Source organism: Chelonia mydas, chromosome 14 (genome assembly GCF_015237465.2).
Source record: "Chelonia mydas isolate rCheMyd1 chromosome 14, rCheMyd1.pri.v2, whole genome shotgun sequence".
Lineage (NCBI taxonomy): Eukaryota > Metazoa > Chordata > Testudines > Cheloniidae > Chelonia > Chelonia mydas.
In genome coordinates this window covers 13,976,601-13,993,951 of record NC_051254.2, presented here as the reverse complement: position 1 = coordinate 13,993,951, position 17,351 = coordinate 13,976,601, and the positions used below count along the sequence as shown (strand labels likewise).

At 54.4% G+C, this 17,351-nt stretch overlaps 1 protein-coding gene across 5 annotated transcripts in view; it reads right to left on the bottom strand.

The window, feature by feature from the left end:
- Nucleotides 1–14,246, bottom strand: part of LOC102929294 (polycystin-1) — a 64,429-nt gene extending 50,183 nt beyond the window's left edge. For 3 of the 5 annotated variants that reach the window (XR_006285939.1, XM_043528976.1, XM_043528974.1), the window contains exons 1-6: nt 13,162–14,246; nt 9,984–10,055; nt 9,528–9,599; nt 9,105–9,277; nt 7,126–7,400; nt 6,084–6,465 (exon numbers count right to left, since the gene is read on the bottom strand). Coding sequence is in view for 4 of the 5 variants with exons in the window: in XM_043528976.1 (XP_043384911.1) it covers nt 6,084–6,465; nt 7,126–7,400; nt 9,105–9,277; nt 9,528–9,599; nt 9,984–10,055; nt 13,162–13,658 (1,471 nt within the window). In the remaining variant the exon portion in view is untranslated. Of the gene's footprint in view, nt 1–5,049; nt 5,511–6,083; nt 6,466–7,125; nt 7,401–9,104; nt 9,278–9,527; nt 9,600–9,983; nt 10,056–13,161 lie in introns of those variants that run through there. The other 2 variants (XM_043528978.1, XM_043528977.1) reach the window with 2 other exon arrangements.
- Between the last annotated feature and the right edge of the window lie 3,105 nt (nt 14,247–17,351).

The following is a 17,351-nucleotide window of genomic DNA, read 5'->3' as shown; positions in this document are numbered from 1 at the left end:
TCCAGCTGACCCTCAGGAGAAAACAGAACTGGGAGTAAAAGGACCTTTTTCTGTAAGGGAACTTTTGCAGCACATAAAATCCTGGGTTTAGGAGGAAAGAAAACTAAATGATAGTGAGTGTTACATCGAGTTGACATCTTTCACCCCATAGGATCCTAAAGCACTTTACAGATTTCAGATACAGGAATCACTTCAGCCACCACTGAATTGCAGCCACCTCTGGGGTGGAACATGGCTGCTGCTTAAAAGCACACAGGAGTAACTTAGGCAGGAAAGCTAGAATATCCAATGGAAACTGCCTGGGGAAGGTCATTGCATGAGCAGAAAACTAGGCCAAGACACTGGGGCTTTAAATGGCTCTCTGTGGTCAGTATTAGGTTTCATTACAAAAGAACCCTCAAACGTGGGGGCAATGGAAGCAGGCGGTAACCCAAAGGAGAAATCCTGCGTTCAGGGTTGGAGGGAGTGAGCTGCTCTCTCTCTGCCCCCCCACTCCTATTTCTAGCCCGTCTGTGCAATTCCCCCACTTCCTCTGCTGTTTAACTCCTTCTGCTGTTAAGAACCCCAGAACTCATCTCCCATTTGCTGATGTCCCAGCCCAGACTCCAGGCTCTGCATTTTTCATGGCCAAAGCCCAAAGCCTTTTGTTCTCTTGTCCAAAGAGAACGTGTTTAACTTGGAGAGAGCCAGGACAAGCAGGACTGGGGAGAAAATGGAATTTGGTATTTAAAGCGCTGCATCATAAGGGGTAGGAGATGACGAGTGTGTTATTACCCCAGCGTCGGGAACCTAAGCAACGGTTGGCAGACCTAAGCGCCAGCCTTCTAAGCCCCAACATCCCTCTGTTGAAAACACTTACCAGAGAATAAGAAAAATCCAATCCAATCAATGAGACCGTCACAGTATCCAGCGTGGTTGCCCGGGAGCCAGCGAGTGCCCTGTCTGGCATTCCTGGGTCTCCTGGCAACAACCAAAATGCCCCTTCCACAGGAAGCCAGAGAAATCCATTGCCATGGCAACCCTAAACAAAGTTTGATCTGTTCCAGGCCCCCATCAATTCCTCCAGCAAGGGAGGAACCTCTCCTAGCTCCCCCGTCCCGAGGAGCGGCATCCACAGGCTGCTGGCAGTGCTTTGGCTGGGCCGTTCTGATAGACCAAGCCCTCTTGAAAAGTTTGCTACAGTGGGGTGGGGGGGCACTTGGTTTGGATCCCCGCCCCCCCCGATGGTTTCTACTCCCTGTCTCCCACTCCTCCCTGAAAAAGAGGGGTATGGGATGGAGGGTGACTCGGACGCTTCTGCCTGCACCTATAAGACTAGGATCAAAAAATCCCCTCCATTGTCTGTTCTCCCAGGCACAGCGCCCTTCTCACCTTCAGGCAAATACAAAAATCACACTCCCACCTGCAACACACCCATTTCCTCCTCCCACACCCACTTTCTGCTCTGCATCTTCACTCATGTTGTCCCTTGCATGTGAAAAGGTCTCCCATCTCGATCTGGGAAGCTGCATGGCCCCATCACCACAGTGCACAAACACCTCATCTACAGTCACAAATTTCTCCCCACAGCAGCCCTGTGAGAGCCCAAGGAGCAGAGAGAGTAAGTGACAGGCCCAAGGTCACACAGGGAATTGGCGGCAGAGCCAGGAACTGAATGCAGGTCTCCTACAGCCAAGTCCACTGATTTAACCACAAGACTATCCTTTCTCTGGGTCCAGAGCCCTCGCTCTCCTCATTCCAATCCCTCCCCAAAGCCTTGTCCCTCAGGAAACCTTTCTGAGCTGGTCTCCTCAGGGTTCAGCTCTCTGTACTCTCCCCTGACTGGATGGTTGCCCTGTACTTGGTCTGGTCTGTGTTGCCTCCTCAAGGCAGAAATGGGGGGTGAAATCCCAGCGCCGCCAAAGTCAACGGCAAAAGTTCCATTGAGGCCAACAGGGCCAGGATTTCACTCTATGTCTTTTCCGTGCATCTGCAGCACTATATAAATAAGGCACCTGCAGGGCGCAGGGCATGGTCCCTCCTGCCCCATTCTCCAGGGGAGCGCTCTTCAAAACCCAGCCCCCCCGGCCCCACGCAAACAGTCCGAACATCAGGAGGTTACATGCAGCTGGGGTGCAGGGGGAGGACAGAGGAGTCCAGGTCAGTCTTTACTGCAGGCCTTGCAGCCACCAGGGATGCCCCCGTTGATAGATTGCTACGTTGGGCTCGCTCAGCCTCGTGCTGATGCTATATGTGTGTTCACGTCTCCTGGTGCGATGCTGAGTCTTCTCATTCCCATTGCCCTACACCAGCTCTGGGAGCACAAAGCCAGCTCCCTGGGGTAGGATAGCAGCACTGACTGCCCCAACGCCACAGGCTCAGCTGCTCCTGGCCTGGGAACATGGCACAGGCCCCCAGCCCCCAGACAAGAGAGAGCAACCTGTGGACCTGCCTCCCCGCCTCACTCCAGACACACTCAGCACAGCTGTCTTGCCCCATACCAGGCATAAGGACAAAGCATTATCTTCCAGGGCAGGCTTCCCTCACCTCATACTGGCTATAGGGACTGGGCAGCGTCTCCCCTTGCCCCATCCCTACACCCCTGGGCATGGAGAGTCAGCTCAGCTTGCTTCCTAGAAGAATGGTGTGCCAGTTCCCCCTCTGGGCACACTACACGCCTGGGACATCTCCCAGGACTCTCTGGGGTGACAAAGCCTGGGGTGAGGGAATCCAGCCAGAGCTGTATTAACACAGCAAGTAGGTCATAGTGGCAGTGAACACGCCAAACTCTACACTTCTAGGACCAGGTAGTGGCATGTTGGGGGGCAGGGAAAGGTTCGGAGGTTTGAGCTTCTGTTGCTGAGATGGAGGACCAGCTGCAGCCCTGGTGTAAGCAGATGCAGCTTCCCACGGACGTTGATGGGAGCTGCGTCTGCTTACGCCAGGGCTGAATTTGGCCCTAGTCTGCCTCCAGAGAAAGACGTTCTGATGGGTCCTGGGCAGGACACAACAGGAGCTGCAGCCACTGTGCAACTAGCTCTAGTCACCTGGGTTTCACTCCACACACATGACCAAGCCTGTCCTCTCTGTTTCCTTCCGCTCCGGGAAGGACCTGCTGGGATAAGGTGACTAGATACTCCGTTTCCTCAAGCCTCACTAACCTTCTGCCCCAGGGGCCTGGCATCAGCATCCGCCATGGAGCTGCCGTCACAAGAATACAAAAGCAAACACACGCGCGCTGGCTAAGTTCCCTCTAAGCTGCGCGGCCCCGCAGCTCTCTATTAAGCCCCTTGCAGGGTCTCAGGGCTGCGGCGGGGAGAGACGCCTCTCCCCCAGTGCGGACCTGCCCTGGACGTGCCGCCATCGGGGAAGAGGAGCCCCTCTCCCGGCCTGGCCCAGGCCCACCGGAGCTGCCGGGGAGAGGAGCCCCTCCCTCGGCACAGCTCAGCCCCACCGGAGCTGCGGCTGGGGATAGGCGCCTCTTCTCCGGCCCTGAGCTGCTGCAGTGAGAGAGGGCTGGGGGCGGCGGGGTGGGGGTCCTCACTCCCCACCACAGCCCCACCACAACCTGCACCCCCAAACGGCTCATCCCTGGCCCCACCCCAGAGCCCACACCCCTCACACCCCAACCCTCTGCCCCAGCCCTGAGCCCCCTCCCGCACTCTGCATCCCTCATTCCTGGCCCCACCCCAGAGCCTGCACCCCTAGCCAGAGCCCTCATCCCCCACACCCCAACCCTCTGCCCCAGCTCTGAGCCCCCTCCCACACTCCAAACCCCTCGGCCCCACCCCCACCACATGAATTTTGTTATGTGCACCAATATGAAGGTGTTGTGTCGCACATCACCTCCATATTGGTGCACATAACAAAATTCATTCCGCACATGGACATAAACAATTAGAGGGAACACTGGGAACTTGTCTTGCAAGGCACACAGAGCCAGAGAGCCCAGGGCACCTGAGCATTCAGCATGTCCAGCCCCAGAGTCCCTGTCCCAAGGACACTACAATGGGATGATCTAGTAGTAAATGTGAAGTACATTGGCCAGGTATATCAATTATCTATACAATGGGCTTGCACCAATGGCTTGCTCCATAGTCCTAACCTATGCCGCTGGGCATGACCAAGAACCTAGAGAATGCCCATAGCCTAGTGCCAAAGGCATGGCCAGAAGCTCATCACCAAGGCAAGAGCCCAGTGCAGTATCAACAACTGACTGCATGGAGCTGCTCTCCCAGTGGGAAGAGTTACTGCAAACCAGAAAGAAAAGGGGTCAGTGCTCAACCATTACGAGGAAGACTCAGGCAAGTAAGAGGTGCTCAGAGCCTTCCATGGCTTCGGCTGCATAGCCAGACATTTGCTAGCTACTACTGAGCTGTTGCGAACCAAGAGCTTAGAGCATTTCAGAAAGAGAGTAGGTGGAAGATTAAGAAGCCACCTGCAATTGTACAAGCTGAAGACTCCGATCTCATAGGCTATCCCCCTTTGCAAAAATAATGCACAATGAAGTGCATTGTTAAGGGTTCCTCTCTTCCTCTGAAGCACCCAACGTTGGCCACTCTTGAAGAGAGGATATTGGAGTCCCTGAACTATCGGTCTGCTCCCCGAGGGCTGAGAGCGGACACCATATGGGCATCACCTTCTACAATTCCACAGAGACCCTATTGTCTCACCCTGGCTGCTCATGCTGCCTCTTACAGGCTGCACGCGCAAGATGTCCTCAGTCACTCTGGTTTTACAGAGAAGGAGAACACAAGGGGCTGAGGTCCAAGACGCTGCAGGGCAGAATTCGACTACAGGAGACCACATGGCAAAGTCAATCCAAGCTCTCGCGTTCTCCTTTCCGTTTGTTTCAACATGAACCAACATTTAAGCTTAAACATGCCAGGTGCCTCTGCCCAGATGCCCCTTGAGAGCTGCTGAGCGTACCAGAGTCACCACTGCGCTCTGCTGCGAGCCCAGCCGAGCAGCAATAGACCCTGCACAACAGAGATTCTGCCCCAGCAGGGAAGTGCTGTCCTCTCAGCTCCCCACCACTCACCGCTGGGGACCTTTGCCCTACTCACTCACCACAGACAAGGCCCCAGGTACCAGCAGTCCCTCTGTCCAGCAGGAGGAGGAGCAGCCAGCCTAGCTGCAAGCCCTGGCTCAGCATCACCCCTGCCATGCAGCTCCGCAGGGTACCATAGTCTCCGAGAGAAGGATCCACACAAGGGCCATGGAAATGACCTGTCTGTCTAGGGTTTCCTAGTAGGCCCATCACAGTGGCATCTGGGCTAAGGCAATGCTGAGCTGCATTCTCTCTCTCTGTGTGAGAATTACCCCTTCGATGTCCCTCTGAACCTCTTCTCACTCTGTCTGTGTCCCCGGTGCTGTAAGCTCTCTCCCCTCACTGACTTTGCTGTCTTCTGCAGTACGTTGATCACTTTTATAGGGCTTTACTTGGCAGCTATTTTTTTAAACCCTTTCTTTGTGGCTGCTACAAGTCTCCCTGGATACGCAGCTGTGGCCCTCCCTTCTCTAAAGGTCTGCGTGGCGGGAGCTTTCCTCACACAGACAGGCAGCTGGTTTTAACCTGATCCTCTTCCTACCCTCCCCCCCCCCGTACAGCAGTGCCCACCAGGTCGCCTCCACTGCTTCCCTGACTCACTGAGACCAGGGCACTCCCTCAGCCATTCCTCTCTGCTCCCTGGGACCGCAGCACCCCTCTCCAAGCTGTCTCTGTCTGCCTCCTGCACCTGTTCCTCAGAGCACAGCACCCCTGGGCCTCCAGAATGCACCTGGCATTGCCCCATCTCCTGAGACTGACCCTCCTTCACAGGCTGCCCTGCCACGCCTCCTCCAGACTGTGCTGTCCTGGCCCTGCTTTTATGCCCTTCCCAGGCTGCCCTGCAGGGCCTTGTGCTGCTGCTGTTGTCTTCTCCTTTTTGCAGTGCGCGACCTGGGGCAGAAGGGAAGGGAGCAGGAAGGACAGGGTCACAACCTGCCATTCTTCCTCCAATACCCAGCACTGCCACATGCCATGGAAGTTCCCCGACCAGTTCCCCAACTCAGGGGGGAAAAAACCAACACCGATCCCAAATAAACGCCTTGCAATAGCTCACCCAGAGTCTCTTGTCCACTTGGCATCTTCATCCTCCAGAGGACGGAGAGGTCAGTGCCCTGCTGGGTGTGGATCCCGATGTTGATGCTCTCTCCTCTCCCCACTGCCCTGGGGCACTCGATGCCCACCGGCCCCACAGGCAGGATCACACTGACCGCAGCTCTATGTAGCAGGGACCTCTCCCCAACCTGAGCCCTGACTGTCACCACATAGATGCCAGGGAGGGCATACGTATGTTGAGCTCTCGGGCTGCTGCTGGAGAACTGCTCCCCTCCGTCTCCAAAGTCCCAGGTGTACAGGGTCCCAGGCAGCGGGGTCTCAGCGGTGAATTCAATCACCTCATGGAGACTGTAATGGGTCCGAGCAGAGAACGAGAGGCTCACCTGACAGAGGGGAAAGAGGGAATCAGACGCAGAACAACATGGGTATGGATAACAATCACATCTCCGATCCCCATCCCCCAGCATGCCATGGGAGGGCCCTTTTCCATCTCTCTCGTTCCCACAGCCTCTCTGCCCCACACTGGACGGGGCCTGTCTCCAACCCCTCTCTGTCAGGTGGGGGCTCCATCCAACACCCTAAACCCCCGTCTGGAGCTCCCGCTAGCCACCTTTCCTTCTACTCTCGGAGAGTAGAAGGTGCCATAAGCCCACCTCCAGCAAGCACATGCTCCAGCTGAAAACCTCTCCCAATGCCAGTTGTCGCAGAGCAGCAGCCTGTCCCCACTGGCTGGGGAGGAGAAATACTTCACACTCCAGGTCTATCTACCCAACAAAAGCTGCACATGGGCTAGCCTACCAAAGCTAGCTTGGGTAACAAAAGCAGGGAAGTCAGCGCAGCTCGGGTCCAGTGCGGGTCGGACACGCCTGGCACAGACCCTGGGTAAGTCCTCAGCTCCCAAGCCCGCGCCGCACTATCTTCACTGCTGTTGGTACCTGTGCCGGCTGGATTCAAGCTAGCTCAGGCAGACCAGCCCCCACACCGCTTTTGCTGGGTAGATATACCCTCGGACGAGACACGGTCCTAACTCATGGTGCGATTACCTGGACAGGGTACACGGCATGGACAACCGTTCGATTGCACACTTGGCTCGGGATTTCATTGGAGCACACTTTCCCACAGTCCACGGGCCCTCTGCTGCCTAGTGACCCACACAGGCAGCGGTCCTTCAAGTCCAGGCCATAATGGGTGTGCGCCTTTTGAGAGCAGAGCGCGTGGCAAGAGGCCTGACTCTGCGTGCCGGGGTGGAGGTAGGAGTAGAGCAGGACTGTCTCTCTCCTGGTCTCTGGGTCCTTCACACAGGAGATAAAATCAGTGGCTGAAAGGGAAACCGAGCTAGGTGAACCCTTGGCTGGGCTGTTATTAGAGAAGGTGTAGAGAGCTCAACAAGGCGAGGAGCTCAGATCACACAAAGAAATTTGAGCCCAAATGCAAACCCTACACAGAGGCGCTAACCAAAACTGCAAAGGCGAGCTAATTGCAAAGGCTTTGCTGGAAACCGATCCCTGGTTCTGCACTGCCTGGAACTTTGGGTCACCCTTTACACCTGCTCAGAGTGGGGATGAATTGCTCCCACTTGGCGAACTTGGCTTTAGTGGCCTTTTGCACCTAGTATCCGCTCCCTGGCACAGATGTAAAGAACACCACGAAGTGCCAGCACTGGTGAATCAGGCCTGCTGCCATTCCCTTGAACTCCGGATAGGCCCATTCCAAACCCCGGCCACCCCTGGACTCCAGGGGGTTAGAATTCCTGGTGAGGGGTTGGATCCTGCGGCTCAGGGCCATCTCTTTTGCAAACCACTGGGTCCCCTCCTTTCAAACTTCCTCTAAAAGTTCCTTTCTGGGTTGAAATGTCTCACGCTTCCTTTTATTCCAAAGGTGATTTTTCTTTTAAAGTTTCAGCAAACTCTGGTGAGCTGTTCTTTAGTTTACATCACACTGGCCATGGACTTGCTCCCCCCTTTGGCAGGTTTGGGAAAATCAGCTCGCCTCTTAGGCATAACTCTGCAACTGCACAGGGCCTTTGATGTGTTAGTCTCCGAATTCCCTCTCGCCCCTTTCCTGTTGACATTCATAGACCCCGTCAAAGGGTGAAATCCTGGCTCCACAGCAAAACTCCTGGTGATGTAGGAGGAGCCAGGACTTCGCCCTACATTTATAATAAGCCACCCCTCATCACACAACGCTTTGCACATGGAGTTGGCTTCCAGCAGCTAGGCTATCTGGGACCTTACGTGACCTCCTTCTGGGTCACCTCTTCTTTCTTTAACCCTGAAGCAGTTTTTTGGTCTGACCCTTCTTACTCTCACCCAGTTTCTCTATCCCATCTAGATCCTCCTGGTCTGACCCAGCTTTCCCTGTGGATTCTCTCCCCTTCATCCTCCCCGTTACTCTTCTCCAGCTCCCCTCTTGGTCTCAATCAGCAGTATCCTGTGTCTGCATCAGTCCCCCAGGCCAGCTTGCTGAGCCACGCCCTACAGTGCTTTGCTCTGTGATTTTGCTTTGCCGCACAGTCTGGATATCTGTGCTTGGCTGACGGAGGGGTTGTCGCTACGGGAAGGGGCATCCTGACCTCACAAGGGGAAAACTCCCAGAGTCTTTCCAAAAGGGGAACAGAACAGAGACAGACGAAGCGTCCCTAGAGCTGGACTGCTGAGAGCCAGAGAGGCTGCACGCTTTGGCAGCCTGTGAGTTACACAGCTCTCGGTTTTCTCAGGTGCAGCCAGAGTCCAGAGATACAAAGGAGGTGCTGGACGAAGGCAGTTCCCTCACTACCACTGAGCACCAGAGGGGACAGTCAAAACACTGTTTATCTGAGGAATTCCTCCACCCCCCTACATATTCATAACACATGCTTGGGATGCTCTGTCGGACTCGCATGGGCTGGGGTTGTGGGGGGGCAGACACCTCGCAGATTTGTTCCATGCTTGGAATTCCATCCCGCATCTGAGATCTTCCTCCCCGCCCAGCCCAGCCTCTCCATCAGTGCAGGGGGTGCCATGGTGGTGGTGGGGTCACTCACCACAGGTCAGAGCTGAGAAATCCGCCCTCAGTAGCCCGATGCTGCTGGAGGCTGCTGGCTGGAAGCAATGGAGCAGCTCCGCATCGCGCACGAGCGCCGGGCCCTTCTCTCGCACCCAGGCCCCGAGCCAGCGCAAGGCACAGCTACACACGAGGCTGTTAGAGACGAGCTTGCTGTGGGAGGAGAGGGGAGGGCAGTGAGGAGGGAGGTCCGGGACCTCAAAACACTTCCCTCTGTTTGTGCAGAGAGCCCCACCCCCAAAATGGGAGAAATAAGCTCATGATACCAAAATGGGGGTGGGGGGAGGGTCAGAGGGATACAGGGATGGAGAGAGGAGGGACAGGGACAAATGCACCCAAGGCAGGGTGACAGAAGAAACGGAGACAGGTAGAGAGAGGTCTGAGGGAAGGCACATAACCGTACAGCGACTGCAGTCTGCCCAGGTGGCGGAAGGCTCCTTCCTCTATGGTGCGGATACAGTTGTAGCTCAAATCCCTGCCAAGGAGAGACCAGAGAGGAGACCCGGGTGAGGAAGGAGAGACAGCTCTGGGCCCAGATGCACCCTCAGGAGGGAGCAGCTGCCGCTGGGGGATGGTCCTGGAAAGCTCGGGGCTAGCACGCAGCGGGCAATGGGCTGCTGCAGAGCTCAAAAGAAGCACGGCTCCTGGATACTGTCACCCCCACCATAGCCAGCAAGCTTTAGGAGGGGCTCCCCCATGCCCAGCTGCAGATGCTGGTAGCATCAGCCTCGTGGGCTGTCGAGCCTCTGGGCTGAGAACATTGCCAGTGGCCCTTTCTTGCCACCAAATATCAGATTGTGAACTGAGTGATGCAAGCCGAAGGGGAAGGGGTTGGGCCTCTGGCTAGGGAGTTACTTACAGCACCTGGAGGCTGGGGTATCCAGCAAGCTCCTCTGCTCGGACTTTGCTCAGGTGGTTGTGGGACAGGTCCCTGCATTGAAAGCAAAGAGTTATTTGTACCCAGCGTAGGCCCTCGCACTGCTCCATAGCGACGACTGGCTGTACGAAACGTTCACAGGGAAACCCCGAACCACATGCCCCTCACCCAAGAGGCCACACGCTCTAATAGCTTAAGTGCCGGATGGGGGGTTGGGAGGCTGGGGGAATCTGATCACTGCTCTGCCACTGACTTGCCACGAGGCCTTGGGCAGGTCGTTTAATTTGACTGTGCCTCCGTTTTCTGACTGGGGATTGAGAAACCTGCCCTGGGTTCTCTGCAACCACCACATGGACACAAGGGGGCTGGGACGCCTGCTCTGGGTTCTCCAGGACTCTGAGCCTGCGTTTTAATCCGATCCAGAAGCCACCCCATGAAGGGAACCTCAGGAATGTGCTTAACTATCCTCCACGCATGTTTCCCCCAGAAGCCGCTGTCTAAGTGCTTCTGCCGTGAGATCTCAGGCTCTGCCAGGTTCCTCACTGGTATGTTGGGCAGGGGCAGCAAGGGGTGGGGGTTGCTTATCGTGCCGTAGCTGGATGTTTTAATAAAGTCAACATTCCTTTGCAGCAAACATCCACCCCCTGCTGCTGGGAGACTCTTCCCTCAGAATCCACAAGGAGAACGTCGGGGGTGGGGGGAAGCCATGGTTACATCGGGGGGAAATTAAAGCTCCTCACCCTTCAATCATCAGGCCCCAGGTACTTGCAGTGGCTGCAAAAGGGACCTCCAGGGTCTCCCTCTCTGGGGGTCCCTGCAGTGGAACCAATCAGGTTCCACTGGGAGGAGGCAGGGGTCTGTGCCAGCATGTTATTGGGCTTGTACTGGAGCATGCAGACTAGCAATATTCAGACCTGGGTCTCCAACAGACCCTAGTCCAGGAGGGAAGATCTGAGCTATTGGTCTGGCCCATTATAAGGAGGAGCTGTTTGCAATCTGGCTTCAGACATCAAATCCCCCCACCCTGCACTTTGGGGGCGCTTGGATCTGGGGTTTTGGATGCCCCCCCCTTGGTTATAGGCTGCACTGGAGGGAGTTTTAATGGGAAACCCCTTGAGGCAAGAGGGGAGCTCACTTAGAAGGTCATTCGGTGAAGTAAGGCCAACTCAACTGGGTGGAGAGGAACCCTCTGGCAGGACCATCTCCATGCCAAGGCATTGCAGGCCTGCCCAGCCACCATCTTCAGGGTGACGGTAACCAGGGCTGCCCAGGTGACCAGCCCCAAGTCTACTGCAGCCAGTAGGGATACAAACAGCCTGTTCTGTTGTCCCAGGAGACAGCTTTGTGCCTGCAAACTGTGGGTGATCAGGCCTCATTGCCATGGTGATTGATGGGAACGAGGAGATAAATATTGATTTATGGGTTTCATCCAGCCACGTTGACACAGCCTGAGGTGCCAATGCATCTGGAGGGCCATTGGCTGGAGCTCCTTAGGGATGCTTGCCACAGAACCATCTCTTCTGACAGGGCCCCCCAGAGGCCCATACCTTCTCCATGGTAGCACTTTTCTAAACCAACCCCTCCCTTCCCTTCAGCCACTGGAGGCAGGAAGTGCCAGACCCTGGTAAGAAATAAAGAAAGGCTCCAGCCTTCTGTAGCACCTGTGCATCAGGACATGTTACGGAAGGCTCACAACCCCTCCTGGGGAGCTATATAACATTCAGGGAAACTGAGACACAGCACAGTTAAGTAGCGTGCCTGAAGCGAGGCAGTGGCTGAGTCAAGAATAGAACCCAGTTCTCTTGTCCAGCAGTTTGGGGCTCAGACTAGGCTATACTCCCTGCTTTAAATTAAGGACCATCCATCCCCAGAAATTACCCTGCCTTTGAGGTTTGTTTGCCATCTAATATGCATCAATGAGAGCAAGGTCCCTCAGGACAGGGAACTGAGCGAGCCATTCGGAGACGCTGACTTGGGCCTGTCTGCTGAAAAACTAAATTGATCCGGAAAGCAGTTTCATTTGCAACAATGTTAACGAAACCAGCTTACTGCAGAGCCCTTGTCCTCCAGAGAGCATGCAATGAGAACTGTGATCGAAACCAACACGGTCGCCAACCTGCACGTGTGGACGCCAGTCATCTGGCTCGCTTTAAACTGGTATCATGAATGTGGGTGCAATGTCCTTGGGATGCTGCCGTCACTTTATCCTACTCTAGCAGCTCAGACGAGCACAGCTGCCATTAAAGAATAATCACTAAAGATTAACACTGTGTACTTGTACAGCATGGTCCTCCCAGCAATCTCCACGTGCTTTATAAGGGTGGGTGACGCATTATTATTCCTGTTTTACAGCTATGCGAGCTGAGGCATACAGGAGCTGTGATTTGCTCAAGGTCACTGAATCAGTAGAAGGGATGGGCCTTCAAACCAGGTTTCCTGAGTCCCAGTCCCATGCTCTAACCACTTGGCCCCAGTGCCTGGGAGGGCATCCTTGGGTCAAGGGCTGACATCCTGGTGCAGGCACCTGGGATTCTTTGTGCAATGCAGTAATTCCCTGACTGCCTCTGAGAGGGGTCTGAGAATGCAGCATCTGCCTGGGGTTGGGGGGGGGGGGGGGGGAGCGTCAGGAGAGGTGTCTAAAGCACTGCTTTCAGAGTAACAGCCATGTTAGTCTGTCTTCACAAAAAGAAAAGGAGGACTTGTGGCACCTTAGAGACTAACCAATTTATTTGAGCATAAGCTTTCGTGAGCTACAGCTCACTTCATCGGATGCATCACGAAAGCTTATGCTCAAATAAATTGGTTAGTCTCTAAGGTGCCACAAGTACTCCTTCTCTTAAAGCACTGCTGTCTCCCTGAGATCCTGCAGGCCCTTTCTCCAGAGTTCAAAGGCCGAAGGGAGCCAGAGGAGGAGTGCACATTCCTTGGCAGGCCCTCAGGATCAGCTGGGCAGCACCCTGGGATTTCATTAACATTCCATCAAAGCAGCCTCCTCCAGGACAGGTGCTCCCCCGCCTCGTGGGGCCAGCACTGCAGAGCACCTGTAAACACACTGCAGCCCTCTCCCTGCGTGGGCGGTTCCTCCCCTCCCAAGAGCACAGGCTGGAGGCACAGCCCCTCCAAAAGCGGCACCCTTTCCAGGCAGCCGCGAGGTACTCACAGAATGGTCACTCTCCAGGAGCAGGGCTCTCCCGGAGGAACCTCTGCCAGCCCCGAGCGAGAGCAGTTCACTGCCAGGGAAGTGCAGACACAGCTGGCTAGGCACGGAGTGGCTTCTTCCAGCGCTGGGCTCTCTTCGCTCCCCCTGCGGCACCTGGCTCCGGCTGCTGTGGACATCCTCTTCCCACCTCCAAGCCCCTCCACTCCTGCCCCTTCTGAGGCCTGGGTCCTTGCCCCTTCCTTGTTGTAGGCTAAACCCCTGTCATTGCCTGTCCCTGAATCTGTCCTGCACCGTCCAGCACCCCATTGCTTTGGAGGTGCTGCCTTCAACCCCATCATTGCTGGTTTTACTGCTGGGGTCCCCTCAGCTTTGGACCCAGTGCTGAGGCTGCATAGCAACAGCGCCCCACAGAGGAGAGCAGTGGAACTGCAGGCACCCCCACAGGCAGACTGACGCACCTGCTTTGCCCAGAAAGGGCAGAGCGCTCCGGCCTCCATGACCAGCCCTGAGAGGCCAGTTGTTAAAGCAAAGCTGTTGATTCTCCCCTTGCAAACAGGTCCAGCTGTACAGCGCTGGCATTAAAGTGACAGCACCAGGAAAACAAACCAACCCCCTTCTGCTGCATTTACATTGCAGCCCAGAGCTCAGGAGTGAAACTGGCTAAAAAACAGAAGTGATCCTGACTAGTTTGATTTTTCAGACTCTAGAGAAAAAGGAAAAAAGGGGGACGACAGGAAATGCATGTTCCTCTCAGCCTTGGTAACCTGAGGTGTTAGAAATAACAAAGAAGGGGGAATTGGAGTTGAGAAAAATATATACATGAATTTGTAGGCGGGCAGCACTACTGTGACTAGTTCATTACAGACCATGGTGGCACCTCGTATCATGGTCGTGCTGAGCGATCCAGGCCCTTGATGCCGTGTGATGTACGCTCACAAAAAGTCCCTTTCATAGGGAGTTAATCATTCAATAATAAAGCAAGACACAGCAAACAGGCGGTGCGGAGACAATTATGAGCAGTGTGAAATGCCTCAGCCAGTGAGCACTTGCTGCCTAGCCACTGGCACTTCCTACATAAATCTCACTTACTTCTCTGATCCATAAGCTGCCCCCGCACCCCAGCCCTCTCACCCCACTTCACCACTGCAGAGATTTTTGTAACAGCAGAGGCAGACAGTCGCACTTGCCTCCTGTTACTGACACGTTGCTCCTTCTTGCAAGAAAACCTTGCAGTACGTCAGCGAGCGAGCTCGGAAGACCCAGCAGAAAGAAACAAAACGGAACAGCGGCTGTCTAAACAAAGACAGCGTGCGTCAACACAGATGATTTGCTACCGTGCTTGTTTGCTTACTCACTAATTTGCAAAACGTATCAATTCCCCAGGGATTTGCCCAGTCACGCATATGAACTAGGGAGGTTCTGTTGTATATCCCTAACCCCGTTCACCATATCCTCAGTCCTATGGCATCTGCCTGAAACCCTCCATCTTCTCCTGTGCTTCCTCCACCTGAGACACCCAGGACCCTTGTCAACCGCCTCAAGATTCTCTCCACCCAGTAGCACCTTCCCCCCACCTTCCTTGCTCCTGTCGTCCACGCTCCCCCACTAGCATGATCTCCATCCAGGTCCAGAGAGCACTGGGCGCTCACTGGGGAAGTTGCCATAGACTGGAAAGAAGGCCTCAAAAGAGTTAAAAAAACCCCAACCTGGTGTCTCCTGGTTGAGGTGGGTCAAGGGAGCTGATCTGGTGGCTCTGGCATTTGCAGCTGACCCTGGGAACAGTTTGGGATTCCTCAAGGTGGTGTTGCTATTGTGCCCTTTGTTTCCACCCTGGAGCTCAGCAGCAATTCAGTGCAGTGTCTGGGGCCAAGAGTTCTCTAAACACAACCGCTGGCTGATTTCTCTCTCTATTCCCCCCCACCCCATGCACAGAGCAGGGGCCCCTGAGAAACTCACATGTGCTTTGTCCACCAGCTCCTTCCTGCTACCTCACCAGCAATAGTTACGAGAGAAATCTTCCCTCTAAGCCTTCAGCTGTAGTGAGTAAATAAATAATTCCCCAAATGCCTAGTGAGCAGAAGAGTGCTGAAGTCGAGAGGTTTGGAGAGCAGATCTGAATGGAGAGATTTGCTCCGTGTATGGAAATATGATCTGTGAAATCCGAGGTCTTGAGCAACAGCTACCTGCCTCCGCAGAATCTGCTTCCACTGGTCACTAGCTCAGCAAAGTCAGGGCCTGTCATTTTCCAGGGGGGAGGGTATTGCCCTATGCAGCCGTGACCTGACCCCCTGCAAAGCTTCTACAAACAAAATAGGCTTTTCTCCCAGGGCTGCTGCTTATTTGTGGATGCCCCCAGTCATCCATGCCTCTATTTCCGACCTGGTGGCTCCTTAACGGAGAACGACACTCATTTAACCAGCAGGCCCTTGTTCTTGTCCATTGTCACAGCAGTGGTCTTCACCCCTGGGATCTTTGGGGGTGCTGCTTGCAAGCAGCATCTGGGGACAGATAAAAGATCCAGACTCAGGGGGAAATCCATCATCCCTGGAGCTGGGCCGCTGGATCCATGGAGGTGGGCTGCACGGCCCTGTGGCATGGCTCTTGCCTGAGGTCCTGGGTTCAAATGCCAGCAGAACCCTCCATGAGGCAGCCTAAAATTACAGCCCTGGATCTGTGGGTGTGAGGGCAGGGGTATTGCAGGGGAGGAAAGGGCAGACAGCTGTGGACTGCAGGGCCTAGACAGGAAGGTGTGGATGTCTGAGCCTGCTTCTCAGTTCAATTCATTAGAATTTACGGGCAGAATGAAGACCTGTCGAGCCCTGCTATTATTACAAGCATGCCCCACTTCTGATCAATGACATGGTTGCAGGGTGCTCCTGATTTCTAAAGTGTTTCCATTATTTGTCTGGATTCCCCAAATGGCTCAAAGGGAGGCACGTATTCTGCCCTGCAGATTACTTTGGCTGTTTGCTTGCATCATACACTTGCTCCTCTCCCCAGCTGCTCCCTGGAAGGTTATTGAAATAACCCCCTGCTGGCATTACCACACCAGGAGTATTTCATTTCCCTGGCACTCAGCTAGGCTAAAGCTGCAGAGAAGCCTCAAATCAGAGTGGGGTGAAGAATGGCATGGTATGTCCATGGAATTTTTGCCCTGTTTTTCCATCAAATGTTAATGAACATGGACATTCAAGTGTCTCTGCCCCCACCCCTTATACACAAGATCCCTGGCAATGAGTTCCACAGGTTGACCATGTGCTGGGTGAAGAAATGCGTCCTTTTAGTTTAAGCCTGCTACCTATTGATTTCACTGGGTGACCCCTGGTTCCTGTGTTACATGAAGGGGTAAATGACACTTATTCACTTTCTCCACCTCAGTCATGATTATATATAGCCCTCTCTCTATCCTAGCCCCCCTCAGCCCTGCTCAATGCCCCAGAGGTAGCTCCTCAGAAAAGGGCCAGTCATTTTAAGGCAGGAAAGGATCTTTGCCCAGGGCTGTAAAATAGCTCTGATTGCACCTTAGTTGGTCTGTTTTTCCTTTCGGGACATTTAGGTTGGATATTAGGAAAAACTTTCACTAGGAGGGTGGTGAAACACTGGAATGCGTTACCTAGGGAGGTGGTGGAATCTCCTTCCTTAGAAGTTTTTAAGGTCAGGCTTGACAAAGCCCTGGCTGGGATGATTTAGTTGGGGATTGGTCCTGCTTTGAGCAGGGGGTTGGACTAGATGACCTCCTGAGGTCCCTTCCAACCCGGATATTCTATGACACTGCCACTGTCAGTTAAGGGTTTGTAAAGCTCTGGCTAGAAACAACACCCTGCTTTGGCTTCCTCTCCAACTGCCGGGTTTCCTTCACCTTAATAAGCTTTGTTCACCCACCCACTTAAATGTAACCTGTGCATTTTAAAAATGTGCACCAATGCTTTTGGAAGACTAGCTAAATCTGCAGCTCTGGGCCAAAAGCATGAAACAGAGATACTCACCCACCTTCCTCCTGAGTCCTCTGAAAGTTCCAACTACTGTAGCATGACAGACCCCTCCCCTAACAAGGGCTCTGGCCCTCCCACTTATCAAACCATCTGCAGCCGATCTCCCCCAGCCCAGGACATTGCAAATTTCCCAACCATGCACCAGGGGACAATCTAATGGGCAGCTGAGAGTCAAGACATTTTTCCAGTTATGTTCCA